Here is a 24890-nt window from a genome sequence, read left to right as displayed (position 1 = left end):
TGCTGAAGTGAGCAGATCTTCACATTTAAGCAGCAATTCCAAAAATTCAGTAGAATTGACCCAAATTCAGTAGTAGATTGAGAGCAGATTAAATCTGTGGCCGTCTAATGATCTCATACATACGCTACAGAATCAACTACCAATAGCGGTGATGCTTTAGCTTTATGACGCTATGCGATGAACCTTCAGAAGCCACTGAAAAGCAAGACAGAATCACAATACTCTACCAGTGGTGAATGTGATGAATAGTTATTTAAGATGAGGAATTAGTGAATAACATTAACATGAACTTTTTGATGCATTTTAAACATACTTAAAACAATTTCTTTCTCTAAATGTCTGAAGATATTGTAGGCATTTTACAAAAAAGAGCATCCACTTGTTCACCAAATGAACACAGGACTGTTGGGGAGCTTAAGACGATTAAAACATAAAAGTTTTAGTTTTTGGAACTCTAAGAATTAGAAATAAAGGAGAAAAAAGGGGGGGGGGAATGTGACCTTGTGTTATATGTGCAACAGCAGAACATTTCTATTGGAATCTTTTTTTTTTCTGATCATTTAGTGGGCAGATTTTGACATGATGAAATCTGATAATATCTTTTTAATCGTTTCAAAGTTAATCTTAGTGAGAAAAAAAAACAATGGAGGTTGTAACTCTTGTAGTTTTGCATCCGAAGAATCTATCTGACGTTTTCAGACAATATAAGCTACCGACTGAGTATAGGGATAGTTTTATAAAATGACTGCTGTTTAATAACAGTAAAAGCTGCCAAGTGGCTCTATGAAGGGACAATATTGATAAAACCTTCATTGTTTTCACTGCTTTAAGTCAAAAATATTATAGTAATTTGGTGTTTTGCGACATTACCCAACCAAAGTGATTTGTTGCTTGTCTGGGGGAACATTTCAAGCCTCCAGCTGTATGTTCCCTTTTACTCACCCAGCACAACACATCTCTGATTCTTGATTCTGTTCTTGATTAGTCCGTGCACAACGTTGTTTATGCTTTGTCATATTCATGATGTTTAGCCAAGCACACAACAACCGCTTCCCTTCATTGTCAGGATAACAAATACTTTGCATTCCTCGACCGGGGCTGCAAATAGAACCAGATGCAAACGTATTAATCAAAAAATGAAGGGAAAAAAGAGCATATTTTACTAAAATCCAACATTTTGAGCTCAGTTTATGACACCTAGTCAATTTTTTTATGTTTTTTTTTTTCTCTAATCTTCCTCTTGTTTCAGTTTGTTAAAGTTGGCATATCATCACATGATATCTCCCTGTGGGATCATCATAATGATCTCTGTAGGGAAAACTAGATCCAATCCTTGTACTGAATATGAATAAGAAGTGGAAGAATGGCACATTCAGTAGGAAACAGTGATTAAATTATTACTGATGACAAAACTATGACTCATATATATATTTGTTTTGTGTCTTCAATAACTAACGAGTTACGCAACGTATTACTCTCAATTAGGCAAAGAAACTAAAGATTTCTGTAATTTCCACAAAATAGTTCTGGGAGATGACCACAAAAATGATCTTTGGGATCCACAATTAGTTCTGTTAATAGTATTTCTGATGTAAACGCAAAACAGCAAAAATGCTGTAGGCTGTTTAGACGATCCAATAAAAGATTGTCACAACTTTTAGCTTCATAGGAAAATTGCAACATATTCAGACGTGACTCACAATTCAAATACCCCATCGAGTCATGCTGCTCTTCAGCTTCTGATTTTGAAGACATGAATAAATAAATAAATCTCTGACATATTCTTTATCACAGTATTGTGACATTTAGCAAATCGAAACACTTTAGGTCATCCTAACCCACCCAAAACGAGAGACGTTTGGCTTGATTTAACATCTGACAGGGGGGAGATGTGTGTCTGTTTATTCAGCGTTTGAAATAAGAGATTATGGGTTGTCTTTGTGGGAAAGCTCAACAAGCATTAGGAAAGCTCTGGAGGTTGTGATGTTTCTGTCATTGTAGCAGAAGGCCTGAGCATGACCACACAAGCACTCAAAAAACTCCCTTTTTTCTGTTTTTTGCACTCAGGAGCTTTTGACATCAGGGGGCTCCAAAACGGCAGCATGTGATAAATGCGGCTCCGTCCAGCGGGGCTGGAAACAAATTATGTCTTTGCCACCCGCTGCCCTTTAGGCAGACCTTACAGCCTCATCACACACCGGCACACATCTAGCTTGAAAACCGAGGAGCGGGTCGCAACAGAAAAACAACGGTACAAAGAAAAGGACTCATAAATGAACACACTTTAAGGTACTCAAGAAAACACGCTCATAGAAGGGAGATGTTCAAGTGCACGGTGAAAGTGATTTCTCCCTCTTCTAATAGGAACGAATGCAGATCCCGATGGTTAACAAAAGGTTCTTTGACATCCATCAGTCTGGGGTTAAAGCTCTCCCACCAACGGTTCTCACAGACTGATAACATGATGAAACTCTCGACTCTGAGACGCACTGGGCTGTAGTTCTAAATGGAGGGTTTCTCAGGGGCACACGCACTACGAAAACACCAATCAGAATTCCCAAAAGAACGCAAATTAATCAGAAATTCTGCTGTGGTGAAGCCAAAGAAAACCGCGCAAAAATTAATAATAATTTAGACAGATTACAGAAGGAGGAGGAAGCTTTTATGGCTCAGTAAGACACTTTTTCATATTTTTATGTTATATTTATAATCGGGTTAAATTTGTTTTGGGCTTCGGTGGGAAACAACGCAAATACCCCACCTAGAAATCATTCACTTTTAAAAAAAAATAAAAAAATTATAGGATCAGCACTTGAGCTTTACTTGTCTTTACCTTTAGGATTTTCAGTAATGGACTTCAATTGATTATCCTTTTATAGAGACACTTTGTAACTTTGCAGTCCATGAAAAGATGCTAAACAAACAGGTTTTAGAGACTTTGGAGGCGACAGATTGAGATGAATGAAAAGAGACGCGTGTTCCAGACATTAAAGGTGCAGTATGTAACTTTTTTACATATTCGTTACAACTTTTGCTCTCTAAATGGAGGCCTGCCACCAGTTTAACATACTTCCAGATCTGACTTTGCCCCCTGCTGGCTTCGTAGTGCAACTCCTCCCGTTTTTAGCTTTTGCTTAGCGTCTTCCAGCTCCATCCGGTTGCTTGTTGTAGCTGCAGGGTGAGTCAAGTACAAATCATCTGGGGTGTGAGACTGATGGGAGCAGAGTAGGGCGACTATATGCCAAAGCACAAGAACATCATGCAAGAAATAAAATCAAAACTGGGTACAAACATCTGAGTAAAATCTGAATAAACGCATTATAAATCATTACATCTCCTTTGTTATAGTTTTAATTCACAACTTCGTAGGAGTTTATTTGTATATTTTATGGCTAAAAAGAAGAATGGGCAGGAAAAGTGCAGAGAAATGGTCATACTTCATGATCTAGTTCCCATCATACATTCTGCTGCGACTGTACAACAACCTCAGGCACAAACGTCAAAAATTATTAGTCAGCCGACAGAGTGACGATGGCTCCACTTGAACCGGATCCGTCCAACATGACGGTTCATGAAGGATGATCCGAGGTGCGTTTAAATCCAGCAGCTGGACGCTGAAAGTTAAATCCTTCCTGTTTGTGCACTTTGTAAATGATTTGCGGCATACTGCAGGGTATTCTTATGTTATCTGGACGATAAATATTATGCAAAATGACACGTATCTCAGGGAAGAGTACTAAAATATGGTGCTTATAAATGATGAATTTCTGGAAGTGCATAAAAAAAAAGTCAAACATGAATATTAATAGATTCATGCAAGTCCTCAGGAAGATTTCTCCATCTTACTCCATGATGTTAGCGTTCATCATGGTTCATGGATCATCGTGTATGAAAGACTTGAAGCCTGTTGCATCAGGATGGACTCCTCTGTCAGAGCTCTGTGCCTCAAATAAAACATAAAATGCTTCAGAATTTTCCATGTTTGAATTTATTACTAGTGACTTATTAAGTACCGTGTTTACAGAAGCTAGTGAATTACTCTGATGCTCCGACCATCTGGCCCTGTGAGGTCTGGTAATCTGGATGTTCACTATGAACTCTAGAGGTTTCTCATGCTTTATATTTTGATCTCGTTCGTTTTTATATCAATACAGTTGAAAAGAAAATGCACCATCACATTTTTAGACGCGTCCCTACCGGGGATCTCTATGATTGTGGGCGGTCATGTTTGTCCAGTTTAAGGCTGTTGTAAACAACTACTTTTTGGGATCAAGTAATCCAGTAATCTATCAATTATTCTGACGACTAATCAAGTGATTGAATAAAATATTGGTATATTCTGCCATAACAGCAGTGGTCATATCAGATATCAGTATTGACCCAAATTTTCATATTCGTGCAACCCTACAACTTTACTTTAGCTTAGAAAACTAATCTGTGACAAAAATAGCAAATTGTTTAAGTCAAATCTTGGCAAAAATTACACAAAAATGTGAAATTCTGTTTGATTTAATGATAAAAATAAGAAAGCAGCAGGCTGACAAATACACTTAACAAGATAACATGTCAGTCTTTAGTTCCCTTATTCACCTTCACTTTAACCAGTGAATTCTCACTTTCCACAGCTGTTTATAGGTTTTGTGTCCATTTGAGCGACAGGATCTCAGGTGGTGCCCCGAAAAACGACAAAAACCCAAACATGAAAAGAGGACGTTAGTAGCGCTTAGTATTTGTCAACAACTCAATGGCAGAAGTAAGAGTGTTGCGCAACACAAATCATTATCTGGCCTTTACACATTACACTAAATAGTGAAACATATTTTAACAAAGCTTCTCGGCAAATAATTTGCCTCAAATAGTTTCAATAATTAAGGTATTTGAATCATTATATGAATTATCACCTGTCCAGGTGATATGTTCCTCTCTACTACATTTGGTGTCAGAATTTAGCAATTCTTTACTTGTTAAGAGTATGTGAAAGTCTTTTTTTTCCCAGGGTTAGCTGGTTTTATTACATATGGAACTTGCTACATTGACTAGAGAACTGCAGACAATAAATAGTCATGTCCTCTTTTGGAACCATTGTTATGGGGTTAGTGTAATTGTCCAGTGGGCTGATTGGGATTTGACTAAATAGGACATGAGGAAGACTAAACGCCACAATGAGCAGCTTGAAAGTTTTACAAATCGTAGAGGAAACCTTAATTGTTGTATTCTGTTTTGAAAGCATGACTGCTGGTCACTAGGGGCTGCGACTGCTCCCTGGAGTTTTCTGCTTCATGCTAATTAGCGTAGCTTAAAAAGGTTTTCTGTTGGTTTTAGCCTTGATCCGTCTCCAGACGCTCAATCATTTGGTCCAAAGCAAGGACACGCTTTTACTCTCTGAAGTCTTGAAGCTTCAAAGAGCTAAAGATTTCACCGTCTAGATGTTCAGCCTATGTGGTATCGCTCATCGGCTTTCGCTGACATGAATTGCTTATTCATCTTCCACCAAGCAGCTTTCTTCTTCTATGATAACCTTTAGGGAAGCGGCATTGAGAAAAAAGTGAGCTATGGACAAAAGTATAACTTACATCTGGTTGTAAAACAATCCAAGATAAAGAGAGCACAATGGGTCATAAGCCTCTAAGGCAATACCACTATAGCAGAAACGTATTCTGAAGTTATGAGCTCTGTTATCAGACAATTTTATCTATGAATCTCCATGCTAATTCCCCAAACCATTTTTGTGCCCTTCAGCAGCTGTAACACCACTACCCTCTGAAAGTAGCCACTTCTAGGGTGGAGAGGCATCATGTCAGACAGCTCTACCTTCATATTAAACATAAACATACAACTTTTCTATTTACCTAATTAGAAAAAATCTGATATTTTTACATACACTCAGTTATACAAACTAAACTACAACTAAAATGGACCAGTAAGGTCAAGAAGAAAATCTGCTAGCAAACAAAAGTTATGCTAACCTACGCTAACTTCTATTTTAGCGTAGCTTGAATTCGCTGTCAGTGTAACATCTGTTGTGGGTTTGTAGTTTTATAGCTAGTTTTACGCTAAATTGCCAAAGCAGAATCTTTTCATCCCTTTAAAGAGCTCCAAAATATATTTATGCCTTCATCATATTTAGACTGGACTCCCTCAATTCCAATAAACTGGCCCTGACCAATCTTTATTGCTAGCATTAGTCCGAAAGGTTCATCAATCAACCAAATGTACTGACTGAGCCTTTTGTGCCATGTTTGTATATGCAGAGATGCAAACATTTGTAAGATTTTGGAGTCCTTTGACTTACTATACAAGTACAGGCCATTTAAAATGGCAAATGAAATTGTAGTCCTTAATTTAAATGATTTTTCACATTTTTTTTAGAATATTGAACATAATTTGGTTGGTTGTTAAGGAGTGAATGATTCCGGACTAAATTATACCCTAGAAGTTAATATTGCTTGAACAAAATGAATCATGCGAGCCTGGCTTCTTAAAACAAGTCAGTTCTTTGAATCAGTTGTCGAAAGGGAACAGATCTACAAGATCAGCCACCCTTCAGATCTCCGGCCCTCCCAGGTAAGAAGACCTGTAGCAGATGTACGCGGGTTGTTTGCCTCGTTTCACGCTGACTTTACGTTTCTTTTACTTTCCTTTAACGTTTGAAATGGATTGGCACGAACATATTTAATCATCCTGCTCCAAAAGAGCACTGGAGTAATCCGACTAGATGCTCTGAACGCAGATAATGCCAGGTTTGAAGCACAGAGAGGATCAGGCATTGGCCGACTGAACCTCTCTTCTGCTTCGTTGGTTTACATGATGAACTCTTCTGGCATTAGATATGATGTAGAAAGACGGGACTAAAACCGTTCATCAACCTTTACATTTCATCAGGTCTGTCTTCATAGCTGCATAGATCTTTCATAAGGTCCACCTTGATCACTGCAGAAGTTTGGTTATGACTACGTGAGAGGGTGCAGATTACATCTGTGATTTGTAATCCAAAGGTCATTTCAAGTACACCCTGAAAGCCTATCACACCTGACTCAGCACAGCCCTTGAAACTTACAGAACTTAGACAAATGAAGTCTTTGTGTGATCTGATTAGAGCAAAGACTTTCTGACACTTTGGATTACTTGGTTTAAGACGGGCTGTGTGCACGTCGGGTTTGGTAGAATTCATGTCATCATCCGAGATGTGACGTAATCTAATAAACATCTCGCCCGTCTTCATCTGGCCAAGGTAAACAGATTACCCATCCCATTTCAAATGTTAATCGAGGCAATTAGGCGCCGTGGCAGCATGTTTGGAGGGCGGGACCGGCCCGCCGAAGGACGAGCGCGCGGCGGGAGGCGTGGGAAGAACGCGTTAAGTGATGGCTGACAGATGGTCAACTGATTACGGTCGGATCACAGAGGGAGGAGGCTGGTGGGGACGTCGCATTGCCTGAGGGGAACTCCGCAGAGCCAAGACATGCTAACAAACAGGAAACTTCTGCAGATGTCCGCATACGACAGAGGTCAGGGTTAGGGTTTCTGCTTTAGTTCACCATGTTCCACACTGCATGAAAGCTTCACTTTGGTAGAAATGTGTGCAAATGAATCGAAATTGATTCAATTATTTACACTGCAGCTCCGGGGGAAGGCGCAACACACGTGGACAAGGCTGCTTAATTATGTTATGAAATGTTGGACAGCTGGGGGGCACATAACAATACTAACTAAATTTTTTTTTTTTAAACTTGTTGTTACAGTAGAATCAGAAAGTCCAATGTGTTTTAGCAGGCTTTTTTAATAAAATACACCAACACAAGTTAGTGCTAATCAGCAACAATACTTATGAAGATACACACATCCTTAAAATTAACAGATATTACATCTGGTAGAATATTCAATAATTTCACTAAACTCCGAGATTTGGGCAGGGGAATAACTTTAGCTGCTCAACCTCTCACGGCTAGCAAAGCATCAACTAACTCACTTTGGTTACCTAGCAACAACCTGTTGAGCAACTTGTGCAACAGCAGTTTCAGGTTTTGCTACCGCATCTCGTAACTGCTTAAAAATAAAAAAAATGACGTGGAGTGAAAGGAGAAAATGAGCACAACATGTCAAGAGGAAATGGTTTATAAAACAGGAAAGGTCAGGCCACCATTTTGGCAGTATTTCAGATATTTAAAATAAAACCTCATTATGTATATTCCAGACACATTGGGCCATTTTATTAGCACAATAAACCGTCAGTCATTGTGAAAAACCTGTAAAAATCAAAACTAAAGTAAATGTAATTTGACCTAGCATCAAAGCAGTATGTGACGACTTGAAATTGGCTTCTGTCTCTTTAAGAAGCTTCTGTTCTTTGTGACCCCCCCCCCCCCAGACCCTCTTTCACCGCCGTTTAGAAACGCTGGGTTTGTATAAGAAGCTTAGCAGAGGCGTACCAGCTATTGGCGTACCCTGCCTCTGCTGGCGTTGGCTAATCGTTGCTGCCGCTAGTCTGGAGGAGCTGAGTGGGGAATGCTTGAACATGCAAAAAAAACAACATATTTTTGTAAAAGTCACATACTGAATTATTTTGGTTAGCTATAACTTAATTTAAGGTACGTTAAACAACAAGCTAGCAGGCTAACATGCTTTCAGTTGCTATGGAAAACTAGCAGTTTCCAGGTCCAAGTCTTCTCTCATTCACTCTGAAACCACAACTGCTGCGTCCAAGTCTTTTGTTTTCACGCCGCTCTCTGCCACGCTGGCTGGTTTCCTCACCACTGTTTTCCTCTCGCCTCATCTTTTGCCCTTTCATTATTTTAAAAGGAAACGTCCTTTTAAACAGGAAGTTTCCCTTCTCCGTCCTGTTTAATACACCAAGCATTGTGGCGGCCCTTAGCTCGGTCGTCGGCCACTTATTTTATTTCCGTCATTAATAACATTCCACGTTTACAGAATAAGAGTTCACTCCATTTAGGCCACTGGACTGGACTGGACACAGTAACAAGCACAGACTGGAGCAAGGTCATCGGTACAAACGTTAATTATTGAGAATGAAATGTGACATGTAAGTTTCACTGCGCGCACACTGCGACTCGCTGAGCAAATTAATTGGAAATGCCTTCAGTTAGTCAGTAATTCATCCGCACATGCAACAGAATGGACGAGCTTCACTATGGAAATTCTGCAACAATCAAGGTCAGATTTCTGACCTTGTGGCCGTCTCATGAATAAACACCGCTATTATCAAGACAAAAACAGGTTTTAATGAAAGGAGTCGCTTAATAATGGAATGAGTTTCCACCAACTGGGGTAAGAAGAAAATAAAAAGACCCAAACATTCTTTAATAATTGCAGGCTTTTATAGACTCGTGAAGGATGTGGTAAACAAGAGGATGCAATTCATTTATCTGCCATCTACATGTGTGACTGGATGCGATCGCAACATGTGTCGCGTTTAAACAGGAGGGCAGATCCACAGAATGAGATCTAATTACAGGGTGTGTGTGCTGAATGGATCCGGGACCCTCGGGACAAAGGTAGTAATAGGATGTATTTTCCTTTTCATTGCAACAAAATGCTAGCTGTGTTTACGACTCCATGTCTTCTACATGCCGGGGAACTAAGACTGAGATTAATCAGTTGACGACATTCCCTGTGGGAGTTCTGTAGTACAAAATTACACTGATGACATTATGGGAAAGGGAATGTTGCTTTGTTATCTGAATGCGCTGATGAATGATGTTGGTTTTTAAAAGTGGATTTTAATTTGAGGAAAACGATGGGAACTATACAGCAAATGATTTTTTAACAAATGCATTTGTGAACTGTTTCATGACATAAATGCTACAAAGATTTTAAAAAGTTCATTTTCAAATAAAGGAAAAAAGCAAGAAAACACCCCTTATAATACACCCTGAAACTTAAATACCCTAATAAGAATCATTGTGAACAGATAGACTTCTGTGAAAAATGTATCTCTGTAATCTCTCAGAATCTGAGAGAGGTCGACCAAACAAGTAAGGAAGTACAGTAACCTTCGCCACTAGCGGAGCAAGTCAGAGTCGGGCCGGGGGGCGGGGCTAATGACCGGGCCCTTTATACCCAAATAATAAAGCTCATGATAATTTAACTTTACAACATAGACATGCCCGCAACAGCGGAGCTTACAAGTTTCACCACCACTGAGAGCGACTATGTCATTCTGAAATCCATCTGACATGAAGTACAACAAACCAAGAGAACAGAAACATCAGGTTCTGGTCACTAATGATGAAACAGCACAAATTCAAATCAGTTCAGAACCACGGATGGGTTCGGATCATTTTGACACTTTATCAATTTCAGCTCAGAGCCTGGAGCAGCTAGCAACTGCTGCAGCTACATTTATTGTTGACGCTTTGAACCGAGCAGGCAGCAGCGCGCGTTGAAGCGGGTAAGCAGAGGCACGCGGCGCATGTCGCAGCACCTCGTGCACCTCTGGATCTTTGTAACTCAGCGCGGATCGCGTGCGCCGCCGTTCAGACAAACTGGACGATCTGGAGGATGCTCTTCCAGGCGGCTCCAATGTAAACCTTTACTATAAACGCCATACCGCTGTCTTGGCTCATAAATGCTCAGCGACTATATCTCAACCTTCAGTCCCTGACATCACCGCTGTACCACCGACAGAGAGAAAAGTTGATGTAAGCTCGGCGGCTGGACTGATACAGTTAACAATCAGTCTACAGTTAACTCACACTTTGTGAATAATGTCAGAGTTGCTACCTGTAACTAGTTCTGCTCCTTCGCTGGGCTGGCAGTTTTGGCGGGTCTGAATCGCTGCCAACAAAACAGTCTAGTTCAAGACGAGGAACAAAATATGCGTCCAATTTTTGGCTTTTTCTTGCTCTTTTTTTCCATCCCTTTCACTTCGCGGCTGCTTGGAGCTACACTCAGGTTAACTTAGTCCGTAAAAATGTTCTAGCTAGTTTGCCATCTGTTGCCAAGTGACTGATGATGACCTAATGACGATCGTGATAATGACGATCCACTTGTAATTTTTTGTGTCATAATGTTAAATGTAAGAGTGAAAATAAAGCCAGTCATGTAGCACAACATTTTATTCAATATTTTACACCCACTATGTCATTAAAATCAGTTGGTCTTGTATAGTTTTTTTTAGCAACCATGAGTCAACAATGACTGGGGCAACCTACTATATAATCCTATATACATCATACTCAACAGGAGAGGGCCCGCCGCCCCCTTGAAGCTCTGCCCCTGACCTTCGCTGATGACTGTTGTTTTCAACGTTGTCTTAGAATTGGGTAGCAACATTTCAAACTCAGAGTTCAAGAAAGCAATCGTTTCTCAATAGCAGAGCGCCCAGACCCCATCTGTACGAAGGAAAACACGGAACAACGCGCTGATTTTTACCAGGCTAATGCAATTAAAAACAATTCATAGGTCTCAGTTGATGGTTAATATCAAGAGTCTGTGGTGTGAAGACTTTGGTGCTCTAAAACCAGACATGTAGGGTCGGTTGGTATATCGACAAAGAAAAACAAACTTTAATTGTTTCTTAACATAACAGCTGTTAACCATCTACCGCAGTAGTCATGCGTCTCTCAAGCTTTCTCCCAGAGCTCCACTCAAGCCTCATCTGATGGGTTTTCTTTACATGTAGGACCAAAACAAAACTGGCCTCATGTGAGTAGAGCACAATTTGCTATGTGACAAAAAGGACTCTATTAAATGGCTCTATTACATTATCTATTTAAAACTGTTTGATGAAAGGTCAAACTTGTGAATCCTTGCATCCATACAACCACATCCCTGACCCAGGTCTTCTTGATGCTGTTTGTTCGCTAACGTTCCCTAACAAACATTTAAAGAACAGTTGGATTTATACAGAGGTGAACACTTTTTTTGGATTGTAGAAACTTCTGAAGGCAATTTATTTAAAAAAGATTTAATTGAGGCTGATTTTTATTTGAGGTGCATTTAAAAGAAGAGAGTCATGCAGTACTTCCTGTTGTTCCGTCGCTTAAAGTCCAAATGAAATACATGGCAGAATGTGAACAAAGTACAAGAGGAAAACTTATTACTTTGTATTCTGACATCTTGACATTTTTATTATTTTTACCATATGCAGAAGATGTGCGCGGTGTTACAGTTACCTCTTGGAAAAAGTGTCGAGACCAGGAAGCTTTGTTCCTTCATAAGAGCGCCTGCTGCAGAAACAAACGGAGATGAAAGATTATCACTGTGAAAGCTTTGGCAGATTCATGGAAAATGAATATCCTCAAAATATCCTCAAAACTGATTAAAATTGCACTCAATGTCGTATGGGAAGAAAGAGTATTCCCTTTGTGAGTAAACCATTGGGATTTTCAAGCAGAATGTGATTTTACTGAACGCTGCTTTCACAGATCTTCAGAGACTTTCCTCTAATTAGTCTGATCCCAAAATGTGTTGCAGCATAAAACAAGTGATTAAAACGTAAAACTGATTAATCCACACAGATTAAAAGCATATTTCTGATTATGAATTTAAAAAAGCATCTCCCATGTGATCTTGCTTGGGATAACATTAATAAAATAGCATAAAACTTCGATTGCCTCCCCCCCCACCCCAAGGTTAATGAGCGATAACTCATCAATATCACTTCAGTGGAGCAAACAGAATCAGAGATCCCCACTGAGCTGCTCGGCTACGAACATCAGAGGAACTGAGGGGCTTTACTTGAAAAATTCGCCACACTTAGTTTTTGTTTTTGGTTTTTTTTGGGGGGGGAGAGAAATGTCACAGATGGACCTGAAGATACTCAACCATATTTCTCCACCTGGACATCGATGGCCAAGTGGAATTGAACTTGAGCGAGACACAAAACACGCAAAAAAGACGAGAAAGAACAAAAGAGCCAATAAACCCAACGCCTGAGTTTCCAAGAATGACACCGGAGGGTAAAAGCACAGTTGCTCACCAGGTGTGAGGGAAGCGAAAAAGAAAAGCTAATCTAGGGAGCTGTGTTGTGTTTTCCACATTCTGTCTAAAAAAGCTGCTATTTTTGATTAGATTCAGAATCTTAAAAAAGCAATCAGTGATAATTGGTTATTATTTGTGAAGAAATAGAGCTCAAGCACAAAGATTAAACACAGCTTCAGAATGTAGTCATGGTAACGCAACAATCCAACTATACAAGATTGTTTTTGTTTGGCACTGTTACAAATTCAACTAGCTAACTTCTTAAAGTATTAAATTTAAATGATAAACCATTTAAAATATTTTAATAGTCTATGCTGAAACCGTTACATCAGATTTAATAGCATTGTTCTCAATAAAAAAAATAAAGTAATAGAAATTCTATCCCTACAGTCTTTGGTAAAGCTTCATCATTTCTGAGGGGCCCCGAAAGTCTGAGGGGCCCTAAATAGCTGTTAAGTTTATTACTTTAAGAAAATTAAACTGGAGTACAAAAATTCATATATTCTTTTGTGCCTACCTTTTTTAAAGACTATATTTATATGCTGAAATGTTGTCAATAATGTCTTCCAATAACATATAACGTAATTACCAAGTCATATTTTTACATTTCCTGTCATCTTTTAATATTTTTTGACAGAAAAACATGGCGGACCTCTTGGTGGGCTGCCCTAGTGCCGCTTAGCAAGTTTTCTGGAGGAAACCCAGAACTCTGGATGAGAATATGAGATTTCCAGCCACTCGACTGGAATATTTTCTACTCTTTAACTCTCCAACAGACATTTCTACACATACATTATTTTTTTTGTGACTGTTCTTCACACACGAGTTAGCTCACTCGTCCGTTTAGTAGGAGTCCAGAGCCTAGCACTCTGCTCAGAGCTTTGAGACATTTTGGTTTTCGGCCCTGGACGCGGCTAACGCTAAAATCCCCGGCTTGAATTAGTCGCGGTTCACTGGGAAGCCTCTGCAATCTACCAGTTAGCCTTCTGGGGCCCAGTGGGGAGTGTTCACTGCAGGAAGGAGACCTGGCAGCAATTTCCACCAACCCCCTTCCACACACAATGAGGGGTGTGAAAATACTCTGTTGCAACGCTATTAATGTTATGCAGTTCTGTGAAAGAGTATTTGCAAGCTTTTGCTTTTTGTTGCACTTAAATGTTTTAGTCAAATAAATGTTCATATCGGACAAATATAACTCCAGTAAAAACGAAAGGTTTTCAAAAGGCAATTTTTCTTACTTTCTTTGCTAGAGACATCCAGGTTTGAATACTAAAACCTGTAGATAACATGAAAAAGGTAAAAAATAAAAATTAACACACAAGGCCCTAATCTAAAGAAATTCAGGAGTAAATGAAAAGTTGAGACATTTTGTTTTAATGCCATCCAGTTTTAATATATTATAACTCATAATATGGTAAAACTGTCTTGTTCTTTCCATCAATATTGAGGAATTATCTACATAAAACAAGCTAAAAGTTCTTGCTCAAAAGTTACTTGTAAGCTTGTTTTGTCTAATTTCAAGTATAATAAGATATTTGCTTTAGAAACTAGACCAAAAATAGTAACATTTTGTGGTCATGTAGTGATCTTGATGACCACTTGACTTTAGGGAACATATTCTGGGGGTTGGTGAGACAAAAGTGGGACTTTATGGGTGGGGTTACGTCCTGCATAGAACATATTATGAAAAGGACATAATATTAGCTAATTGATTATGGTGTCCGAAGTTGGATGATCTGGATCTGCTTTGCTGCCCTGGTAGCTGAACTAAATAATAACAAGAATAATAAATTACAGTAGTTGTAAGTTAGGGAATTAAAATGTCTGCCTTCTACCAGAAAATGCTGAACCATCATAAGCTCAAGCACTCTTGGGATATGCAGCAGGACAAATAACACAAAAAATCAGCAAAATAATAATAGTACAGATTGTGGTGTGGCCTAGTCAAAGTTTGGACCTAAATACCATAGGGTAGCTATGACTTGAGCTTACTGGAAAACCCTCTGAGGACTTAAAACAATTATGGGGAGAGCAAAATATGATGGGGGGTGTGAGTAAGTTTGCCGGGCTCTGTGAATGCAAAACCAAAAAAAAATGTAAAAGATTTAGAGGAAAAAATAATTCAGATAAAATTGGTTAACATTTGCCTGGGGTAGGAGAATTTCATTTCTACTAATGCCAGTCTTGACATTTAAAGTCTCACACGTCATCCAGAGTCCATGGGAGTCGAATGAGACAGTTTTAGGTTTTCATGAAAAGTTGAAACACTCGTGTCCATTATCAGTCGTCTCTGAGCGATGAGGCTTGAGGTTCTGCAAACAGGAGATAAGGCCCACCTTTTAAATCAAAGTAAGTTATTAAAAGTTGTATGTTTTTGGGTTCTTTTCATCCAAGCAGTGAGACATTTAGTCCCAAATTTTGCTAAATTTGCTGCCAGGCTGTGTGGTGAGGATGATATTTAAAATGGAAATGTTTTAAATATCGTAATAACCATCCAGTAAATTAGACCAATTGGAGCGCTGTGGAGGGTTTTAAGGGAATAGTCCATGTTCTTTGAGGCGAACAGTTTTACCCACAATATGTGAACTCACTTGGCATCTTAATTTAGTATAATTGAAGATTAGTTGGTCTTGAAAGGAAAGTCTGAGAGGAGACAAAGATTTCCCTCCTTAAGGCCATTCTGGTCACTAGCAGTTTATGTAAATTTACTTTTAATTGGGCGTGGTGAAATCTTCTTCCCCTCTAAATGTTGAAACAAAGCGTTATGCCGTCCAGTAAGCTTGAGCCGTAAGTATTATGATGGTGAAGGCTTTAAATTTTACAAACAGGAAGAGCACCAACTCCTACCTCCATTTCTCTGTTGAATAATCACCTGCTTCTCTGTCCCCTAGGAATCCAAAGCACTTTACAGTCACCATACACACACACACACACACACACACACACACGCACACACACTCTGAAACACCCCAACAGCGTTAGCTGTTTTCTGATGAGAGAAGGTGATTTCAGTCCTGTCTTCATTTGGATTAGCCATTAGCTTTAGCCTCTACGTTTAGCTAACCCGTTAGCACTTGAAACTCGGGGAATCTGCAGGTTTCAGCAAGTTGAATTCAAGACTTTTTAAGACCTTTTTTATTGCCATATGTAATGATATTTAAGACCAAAAGAAAAAAGAGGTTGATTGGCTGATCCTCCTGTATTAAAATCTACCATAGCAAACATTGTGACATTTCTGAGGACTTTTTGTAGCACTCAAGTTTTGTTGCTATGTGTTGCTATGTGTGGTGTGTGTGTGTTTGGTTTCACCCTGAGTGGCAACAACTTTCGTCTCTCACTGTCATTTGTTGTTCTGCTGACAGAAGCAGCGCAGCTATTTAGCTAGTAAAGGTATTAGCTAGCTAGAACGTCTGAGCGCGACTCAAATTTTTGATGTTGGGGGGGAAATCAACTACTTGCAAGATTAAATTTTCTCTTCATGGTAAAATTTAAACCCTGTAATTTTTAAAAAATTTAAAATTAATTTAAGACATTTTAAAGATTCAATTTTAGATACACGACTTTTTAAGGCTACAGGGACACCCTGGAATAAAAAATAAAAGAAATAAAAGCATGTTGTTGCTACGGTTACCCATCATAACTGTCACAAAGATAAGAAAAAAGGTAACAGCAATAATCCTTCTAGCTGCACAGCATCCACAGTCAGGGGAAATAATTATTCAAAGAAGGAATGAAAGGGAGGAATAAATGTTTTTTTTTTTATAGAATAAATCAGAATGAATGTAACAGAGCTTCTCCAACAAGCGTTCTCCTTGAGGGACGCAAGTCCCGAATAACTGAGCCATCAAACTTTTTCACATGTTCCAGTCAGCTGCAGTTTGTTTTGTTAGCCAAGCTAAAAAGTTGGAGACTGTGGAGTTTCAGGAAATGGCAGCGAAAACACCTTTCAGACAGCGAGCCTGCGCTTCCTCAGATTCACTTGTGTGTCTGATGAGTCTTAGTGACAATGACTTGGAAAAGGGTCATAGAAGCTGAGAGACAACAAAAAGAGACATTGCTAAAGGACAAAAGAATGAAAACTGTTCCGGCTGCACACCAAACTGCTGTAATGAAGATGGGGTGTGCAGACTAAGGATTATGTTTTCTTATTTAAAGCAGCTGAATAACCTGACTGTAAAGCTGCTGTCATCAAGCACAAGGCGGAGGGTCAGCAGACTATAAGCCTTTCAAAGCGGTCTGTGCTGCGTAAAGGAGACCCCTCTGGAGGAGGATAAAAACACAAATTAACTTTTATTTGTCCGAAACACACCATCATCAAATAGCCCCCATAAGTTTGTGCAGCCGTTGCCAATAAAGGAAGTGAGGATTAGCAATTCTGAGTGTTTTGTGTACTGTGACCTGACTTGAAGAAGATGTAGTGTCCTCTAAATATTTTGACTATTCCAGCAGTCTAAACATCAGGCAGAAAGCCAATGATTCTTGTTTCTTCCCTTTGTGTGTGATCCTGTTGTCATTAATGTGAACATTTTTACTTTTGCCACATGATGGCAATCGCTTTTAAATGAATAACATGTTTTAAAAAATTAACATGACAATGTGTGATTGATGAGTCTCGCTTGATTAACATTTTCATGGTTACTCCAGGTTCCACCAACTCACATTTAAGACTTTTTAAGACATTTGAGAGACCATTGTGAATCAGATTGAAGGCCTATATCAAGACTGGCAACAAAGTGAGCCAGGGACGAAGATGAACGTTGTCCAGCTTTGTCTTAAGCAGTGATTTTTTTTTTAGTTTGCAAGGGTGGCTATTATTGCTGTATTGGTAGCAAAGGCATTTTCATGATACATGTGAGAAGGCAAAACAGTTTAAATGTGAACCCTTTTTAGGCAAGTGTTGCAAGTTACCAGTCTGAATAGAGCCAACATGTTGTACTATAAGTGCTGGCTGATAGATTTGCCTCCAGTGCCAAGTGTTTTGTGCCACCATTGAGCAGTAAAGCGTGTGAAATGCATCTCCTTCATAATAGCAGAAGTGTTTTCTTGGCTGACTACACAGCTTTTAGCCCGTAAACTAGGAATATTCAATGTATGTCATTAACTCAAATTACCTGCGTTTGCTGTTTCCTACTGATGATATATCGGCATAGACAACAGGACATTTTTAATTTTCAGTTTGTCCGGGGTTACTCTGTGAGAAAAATGTCAAGTTACAGCCAAACATTCACAACAATTAACAATAACATTTGGATTATTTAGCCTGTCATAGCAGAAAAAAACTGGGGGTTAATTGATCAAACTCATATTTTCATCGTATTGATTCATCAATGTTTCAAACTTGCTAGCTGGGATTGCTAAATATCCCAGATAACGAGCTAAATATTTAGATAAGTTCATTTAGGGGTTTTATTTTGATAGTCCTTAGAAAGTGAATTTGTATCTTGGCTAAATGCTTAGCTCTGAGCTAAATATTTACCTTGGTAACTAAATATTTAGTTTGCTAGCTAAATATTAAGATTGGAGCTAAATATTTAGTTCACTAACAGTTAAGTTGTTAATGTTAGACACAGACAAATGAGTTAGTATACAAGGCAACTATGTCTTTAACTTTTTATGCTATCTGTCTTTAGCGTTTTATGCTAATATTTGGCACAGGTAGCATTAGAAAAACAGCCATCTCCTTGTGTATTTTCTAGGGAATGATACATCATGATCATCTTAACATATGACAGCATTTTGAAAAACACTTTAGATTAAAATAAAAAATATTTATTTCACATTTAAGAGATACAGTACAGCTATCCTGAGCTGCCTGCCTCTAATTTCAGACAATAATGACATTAACATTAACATGGCCTATTTTCACTCATCTGTTCGGAAATGGATCAATTAGCAAGTTAATTTTTAGGAGAGTAAAGGGCTGATTGGGCCGATCAGCTTTCAAAATGTTTCCTGATTCAAGTCTGGGCTTCTCCACGTTCCGAAAATCATTTCAATGCATAACTGAGGTGGAGGCGGTCCGGATTAAACGGCTCGATACGACACCGTTTCTTGTGTAATGGAGGGATTCCTCTGAGGAGCAGCTCAATTTCCAGGTGGATTGCCCATGAGCAGGAAGTCACGCAAACATCGAAGCAAACATGGGACTGAATAGACGGCGATTAAAGCTGCAGAGCGCCGGAATGGCCTTCACAATTAGTGCAGACTGCAGCAGCGTTGGTTTACAGAGCTGAAAGGAGAAATTGAAAGGAAGGGAAGGAGAGACGAGACGCTGAATGAAAAGCTGCATGTTGTTTACTCTGTTAAAGTGGTTTTCACGTGAAGTCTGCCAGCACAACAGAAAATACGTCAAAGAAATATTTTTATTTGATTTCTTGATGATCCAAACAGCGGAACAAGAAAGCAGTTTTAACACTGTTTCACACAGCATCTGTTTGTGAGAATTAACAGGGTTTTTTTTTATAGACTAGTACTTAACTCCACCAATAAGCCAAAAAGGGTTTTATATGACGTAAATAAATTTAATGAAATTACAGCCAAATAAAATGGTCAAAGATGGCATGGAATCAAATAATAATCACATCTGGAGTGTTTTGTAAATTTACACATGTTTTCACATGTTGTCTTTTTGTAACCACAAATATTAATCTGTTTTATTGAGGTTTCAAGAAGATTTTATGACATAGAAATCATAAAGATGATATATTATTTTCAGATTTGTTTTTCAGTTCCAGCTGAAAGTGTTTTGAATTATACTGTATGTCCAGAGACTGAAAGATAATCTTATTTTCCTTAACAAAGCAGCTCAAACCCAGTCAGATTGAATAAAAAAATTATCTGTCAATATTCAAGTATTGTCGCAAATTAAGGCATGGACTTTAACTAGGCCAGAGGTTTGCAGCCTGCAGCTCTGGAGTTGACCCGTTTCACTGTTGCAATTATAAAACCAAAAAGGAAATGTTTTCCATTATGAACGCAACAAGAAATGGTCATTTTAGGAGTTCTCCCATAAATTCTTATGCAAAATCGGCTTTTAATACCAACAACAGGCTCTTAAAAGGAATTGTGCTACCAACCTTTTCCCCTGTGTTGATCTATCACATGAAATCCTGTTTGATTCCTTCCTGATATCAGTTTTGCTCCAACAGCCGAGGAGGTGTAAGAGCAACGAGATCCTAATAAAAAGCTGGGAATTATAAAAATGTTATTTCAGAGCAAGGAAGTTAATATTAAGGGTACTAAAGAGTTACTAGGGAGGATCTGCCAAGCTAGTTGGTGCGTAAGCACTGGTAAGCTAATAAAAGATCCTAGTGCCTGTTTTCTTTTATCGTACATCGTTTCACACATCTATGGAGACGGGAAATGAGGACAACAACCTTTAAGTGAAGGATTGCAACCACTTTATCACATTGAGGGAAGAATGTGCCAAGATTTACTGTTCAAGATTTAACCATCCCAATTTGCTGAGGAAGCGTATTTAAAATGTAGGATTTTTAAAGCTGTTCGTCTCACTGACCGAGTTTATTTTCTTAAGTAACACGGATGGAGTTGTGGAAGTAAAGAAGGAAAACAATATAGAAACGTTTTTGAAGGTGCAGCGAGCTGAAGAGAGCAAGAAAACATTGACTTGCTAAAATATTCCAAAGCTGACTTTGCTTTCCTACAGGAAAGCAGCTTTAAACCTAAAGACGGCCCCGGGTTCAATACTCAGGCTGTAGTATTAAAGGAAAGGGACTTTTTTTCCACTTCCATGTTTTGCTCCGATGGGAATCTGAAGTTTGTGGCTCAGTGTTGGCCCTAAAGTTTATGTACATATATTCTCTATTTAACTCAGATGCTGCTAGTTTTTGAGAATTCCACAGAGCGAAGGCATGCGCCCCTCATGTTTTCTTAAACTAAAGCATCTGCACAATATCTGTCTGTCGAAAGTCAGTTCTTTGACAAAATGTTGACCAAAAGTCAGTCTCTCTAAGTGGACATCACAAATCCAGATCTTAGTTCTTTAGGAAGTTTTGTGGGTTGAGCTCAAAAAGCTGGAAATAATATATTACCTCCAAAAGACTATATGAAAATATACAAGCACCATTTTGAGATAATGAAGTTATTCCCAATTTAAGGAGGAATGTTGCAGAAAACCCTTTATTGGCATTAATGCCATCAAATACCGTCTGTCATCCCTGCTATCCAGCAGTACCTGTTTAATGTTTTTAACATTAAAATTTTACCCATCAAAAAGATTCCCTGAGTGTGAAAAAGGCTGAAATTAGAAAAAGCAAAACGATCGGGAACCTTTTGTTTCCAAGGAAACGCTCTTCTCAGCCTTGTGATTGTTTTTAATTTTGTCAGAAAAATCTTCTCCATTCTTTTCTTCTTCTTCTTCATCCTTCACAGTTACTGACTGTTGAATCTTTTCCTGTTCCAGTTCCTCATGAATCAATGAACACCAGACTGACACTACAGTAAACATATATGTTATTAATAAGTCCTTTGAGTTGCTTCTGCCACGCAGAAAGAAAGGCTTCCTTTCAGTCTTATTTTGAGTTTTGTAGTTAGAATCGTATCAGGAAGTTGTGAACATCTGCAGGAATCCATAAAGGAAACCTGAAGATTCCTCAAACCTGAAACAAGTAAAAATCCTGGCAGGATCCATATGATCTTATAGAAAATTTTATTTTGTTTTTGTATTGTAGTTTCTCAACTTTACTGTACAAAAAATGTGATTCTTCTCAATGAATATTTATTTTGTACTTTAAACAATTCACACAAATTGGTCCAAATCAATATGTTGCTATAATATATAATAAGTATTATATTGTAAAATGTATAATATAAGTATTTTGTTGATGCTTATCAATGTTTTCTGTCAAAATAATTGAAAAGAAAAATCCAAAGGAACTCCTAACAGGTCAGAAGTTTAATGATACATCACATTGTATGTGAGGTATTATTATCGGTATTGTTATCGGTATTGTTATCGGTATTGGCGATAAGAATACCAAGTGATAATGGAGATACACATGCAGTATGAATGTGGTTGGTTTCACTAGAAGAGCACAAAATACACCCAGTCTGTTTTTCTGTTGAGTTTCATGTCTGTAAAAATTGTTTTATGGATAATTTGACAATTATCTCAAAGTCATATTACAGATGTTTTATTGTTTTTACTTGTTCATTTGAAGTGGTAGAAAACAGAAGTCAGTTCTTCAAAAAGCATATTTTCCATCATCACTGGAGACGAATTATGTTTCTTATATCTGTGAAAAATGTTCTGAAAACGTCGAGTCTCCCATTGTCAACAGATAATCAAATGCATATTGAGATTCGGACTTTCCTGAAGTTAACTACCAGAAAAGAACTACAGTTCTTCTTCTCAGGAACTCAAAGCTCAGTTATTAGTTCTTTCCTGGTCTTTACAGGCTCTGCAGTGCCCATTCAAGTTTCTTTGAACAAATAAGATTGGAACTTCAAATTAATACTCCCCCCTCTCGTCTTTGGGGCAGAAGAGAACAAAATGTTCTCAGGTTTAGTTGCAGACGCCATCAGAATGTGTCTTTGCAACCGAAGATTCCTTCTTCTTCTTCTTCTTTCAGGATTGGCTCGGCTAATTTAGTCGGCATAAATTGGCTCTTTGAAATCTTGCAGCACCAAGATGACTTCTCCAAATTGTATTAAAACGAAAAATAAGAATCACCTCGGAGTTCTTCAATTTAATAATTTCACAATCATTTCTGACCTGCCTTTGCTCTCTACTTATCTTTTATAGATAAGTGGCCCAAAGTCTCCCAGAGGTCTGGCTGCAAAAAGGTCATCATCACCTAAATGTGCAGAACTGACAAAATACCAACGAGGCTTTATATGCTTCATATGAACTATAGCACATGTGTCAAACTTGAGGCTTGGCCCGCTGTGGCCCCTCATGTGGCCCTCTATACTCTCTAGATTATTTTATCAATCACATCAAAGCAGGTTTTATTCGCTCACTGTCAAGTTACACCCATCACTCCCTCTAGATTTTCGCAGAAATTCATGCAAACTCGACAGATCCCGGCGTTTTTTCACACTAATTGTGAGTTTATTGCAATTTTTTTATTTTTTTGCAAAACTGGTCAAAAATCATTGGGGTTTAATGTGATGCTAACATCAACCTGAAGGTGGCAGTGTGTCTTACTTCTACTCCACTGCTGCCTCAGCTTTACTTGATATCAAGGTAAAGTTATTTTACCATCACACAGAAGCATAAATATCTCAAAGCTTCTTTCAGTTTTTCAACTGGCTCCACAAAGTCAGTGATTTTTGATTACAAACAAAAAAAAATGGACTCCTGGATAGACTGATCAGTGTGAAAAAAATGTCAAAGTTATTTAATATTAAGAAGTCCTTATTGAATGCAGGCACAGCTATTTGTAAATGTTTTAACATTTTAATGGATGTTATCAATACGTTTGTCGCAACCGGCCCTTTAAGGACACCCATGAACTTGGTGTGGCCCAAAAGGAAAATGAGTTTGACGCCTTTACTGTGGATTTCAAACGGAAATGATTTTTTTTTTTTTTTTTTTTTTTTTTGACGGAATAAACAATTTTTTTTAAAAAATCCGCCCATCTCTTTGCATATTTTCTTAACCGTCCCGCAGACCTTGTGCGCGGTCTGGCGCTGGTCCCCGCTGGTTCTGATTTCGATTTCGATTTGGTTTTAAAATATTGTTGTGGTTTATACAAAAACAAAAGTGGTATTTTGTTGTATAACATATTCCACCCTCTCAGTTAAAGCTGGGAGGGTGGACCGCAGTCAGCTTGAGTTCTGTATGTGTATTTGCTAAAAGAAACGGGACCTCTCTAAGTCCCCGTGGGAACTGATGGCGGCTTCCTCGCTATTTTTAACCTGCTTGCCGTTTCCAACAATAGCTGCGAAGCGCCGAGATTGTGAATGAGCTGAAAGCCTCTGTGCTAATCGCGTTGCTCTGTCTTCTGTTTCTCTGACAGAATGAAACGAAGAGAAGAGGAAACAAATGGAGGGGAAAATCAAGTGAAAACAGATCGGAAACTCTTTGCGACGACAGAAGCTTGTGATTCTGTTTGGGCTTTTTGTTTGCGCCGCGACTGAATGACGATAAACTGTTGGCGCTTTTGACTTTTTCGCATCTACGTCGGCCTCCTCTGAAACCTCCTGGCATAAAAAGAAAAGAGAAACGTTTTAAAGGCTCTCTGTTTTAATCTCCCTTCATCTTATTTTATTTTATGTCAACCTGCATGCAGAATTCTTTGAAACTCTTCCTATGGTCGAGTTTGGATTGTTGGGTTTGAAGGATGGAAGAGTTACGAGTCAGAATTGATTTTATTGGATTTTTTTTAAAGAACATGTTGTGTATATAGATGTGTGTTTGGAAGTACTTTTTGTCTTGTTGAAAATAAAATAAGGGTCAAAAATAATAATAATAAAAAAACTGGTTGGGTTTGGTTGATTTTTTTTCCTTTGCTGTAACAAATTAATGTTTTGTTGTTGTTTTTTGCTGTTGGAAAACCTGTTAAATTTCACTTTTATTAATAATAATAATAATAAAAATGTTTCTTACATTTTGTTACAACTGTCCTTGTGTCATGACAGTATAATCTGTGGGGGAGGGGAAATCAAGCCTGCTTCCTCCCTGTGGTCTTACTGCCATCTGCAGAAAAGCACCACTTCCTATCAGAAGCAACCAATCAGAACCAGGAGGCGGGTCTTAGCGTAACCGGGTGGATTCGTTTGGAATCAGAAACTGAGGACACAGCTAATTCGCAGTTTCTTTTCGTCAGCATTTTCAAATTTTTATTTAAAATTTGCAGAACAGTGGGTGGATGGAAACATGACTAATGAGAGTTAAGGTGCAGAACTGCCACTGATGTCAAGATCTGATCTGGAATCCAAATACTCGCCTCAACCTACAAATTATTTTACAGCTAAAATTCATT

The 24890-nt window shown here is 38.5% G+C and overlaps 1 protein-coding gene across 1 annotated transcript in view; it reads left to right on the top strand.

Moving 5' to 3' along the window:
- The window catches only part of uts2r (urotensin 2 receptor), a 57898-nt gene extending 33504 nt beyond the window's left edge, over window positions 1–24394 (top strand). The window contains exon 4 of the mRNA XM_028030296.1: window positions 23925–24394. Within this exon, the coding sequence (XP_027886097.1) occupies window positions 23925–23929 (5 nt within the window). The 3' untranslated portion in view covers window positions 23930–24394. The remainder of the gene's footprint in view (window positions 1–23924) is intronic.
- The last annotated feature ends 496 nt before the right edge of the window (window positions 24395–24890 follow it).

This window comes from Xiphophorus couchianus, chromosome 10 (assembly GCF_001444195.1).
Source record: "Xiphophorus couchianus chromosome 10, X_couchianus-1.0, whole genome shotgun sequence".
Classification (NCBI taxonomy): Eukaryota; Metazoa; Chordata; class Actinopteri; order Cyprinodontiformes; family Poeciliidae; genus Xiphophorus; species Xiphophorus couchianus.
Note: the sequence above shows the minus strand (reverse complement) of the source record. Positions and strands in the feature narration are given on the sequence as shown.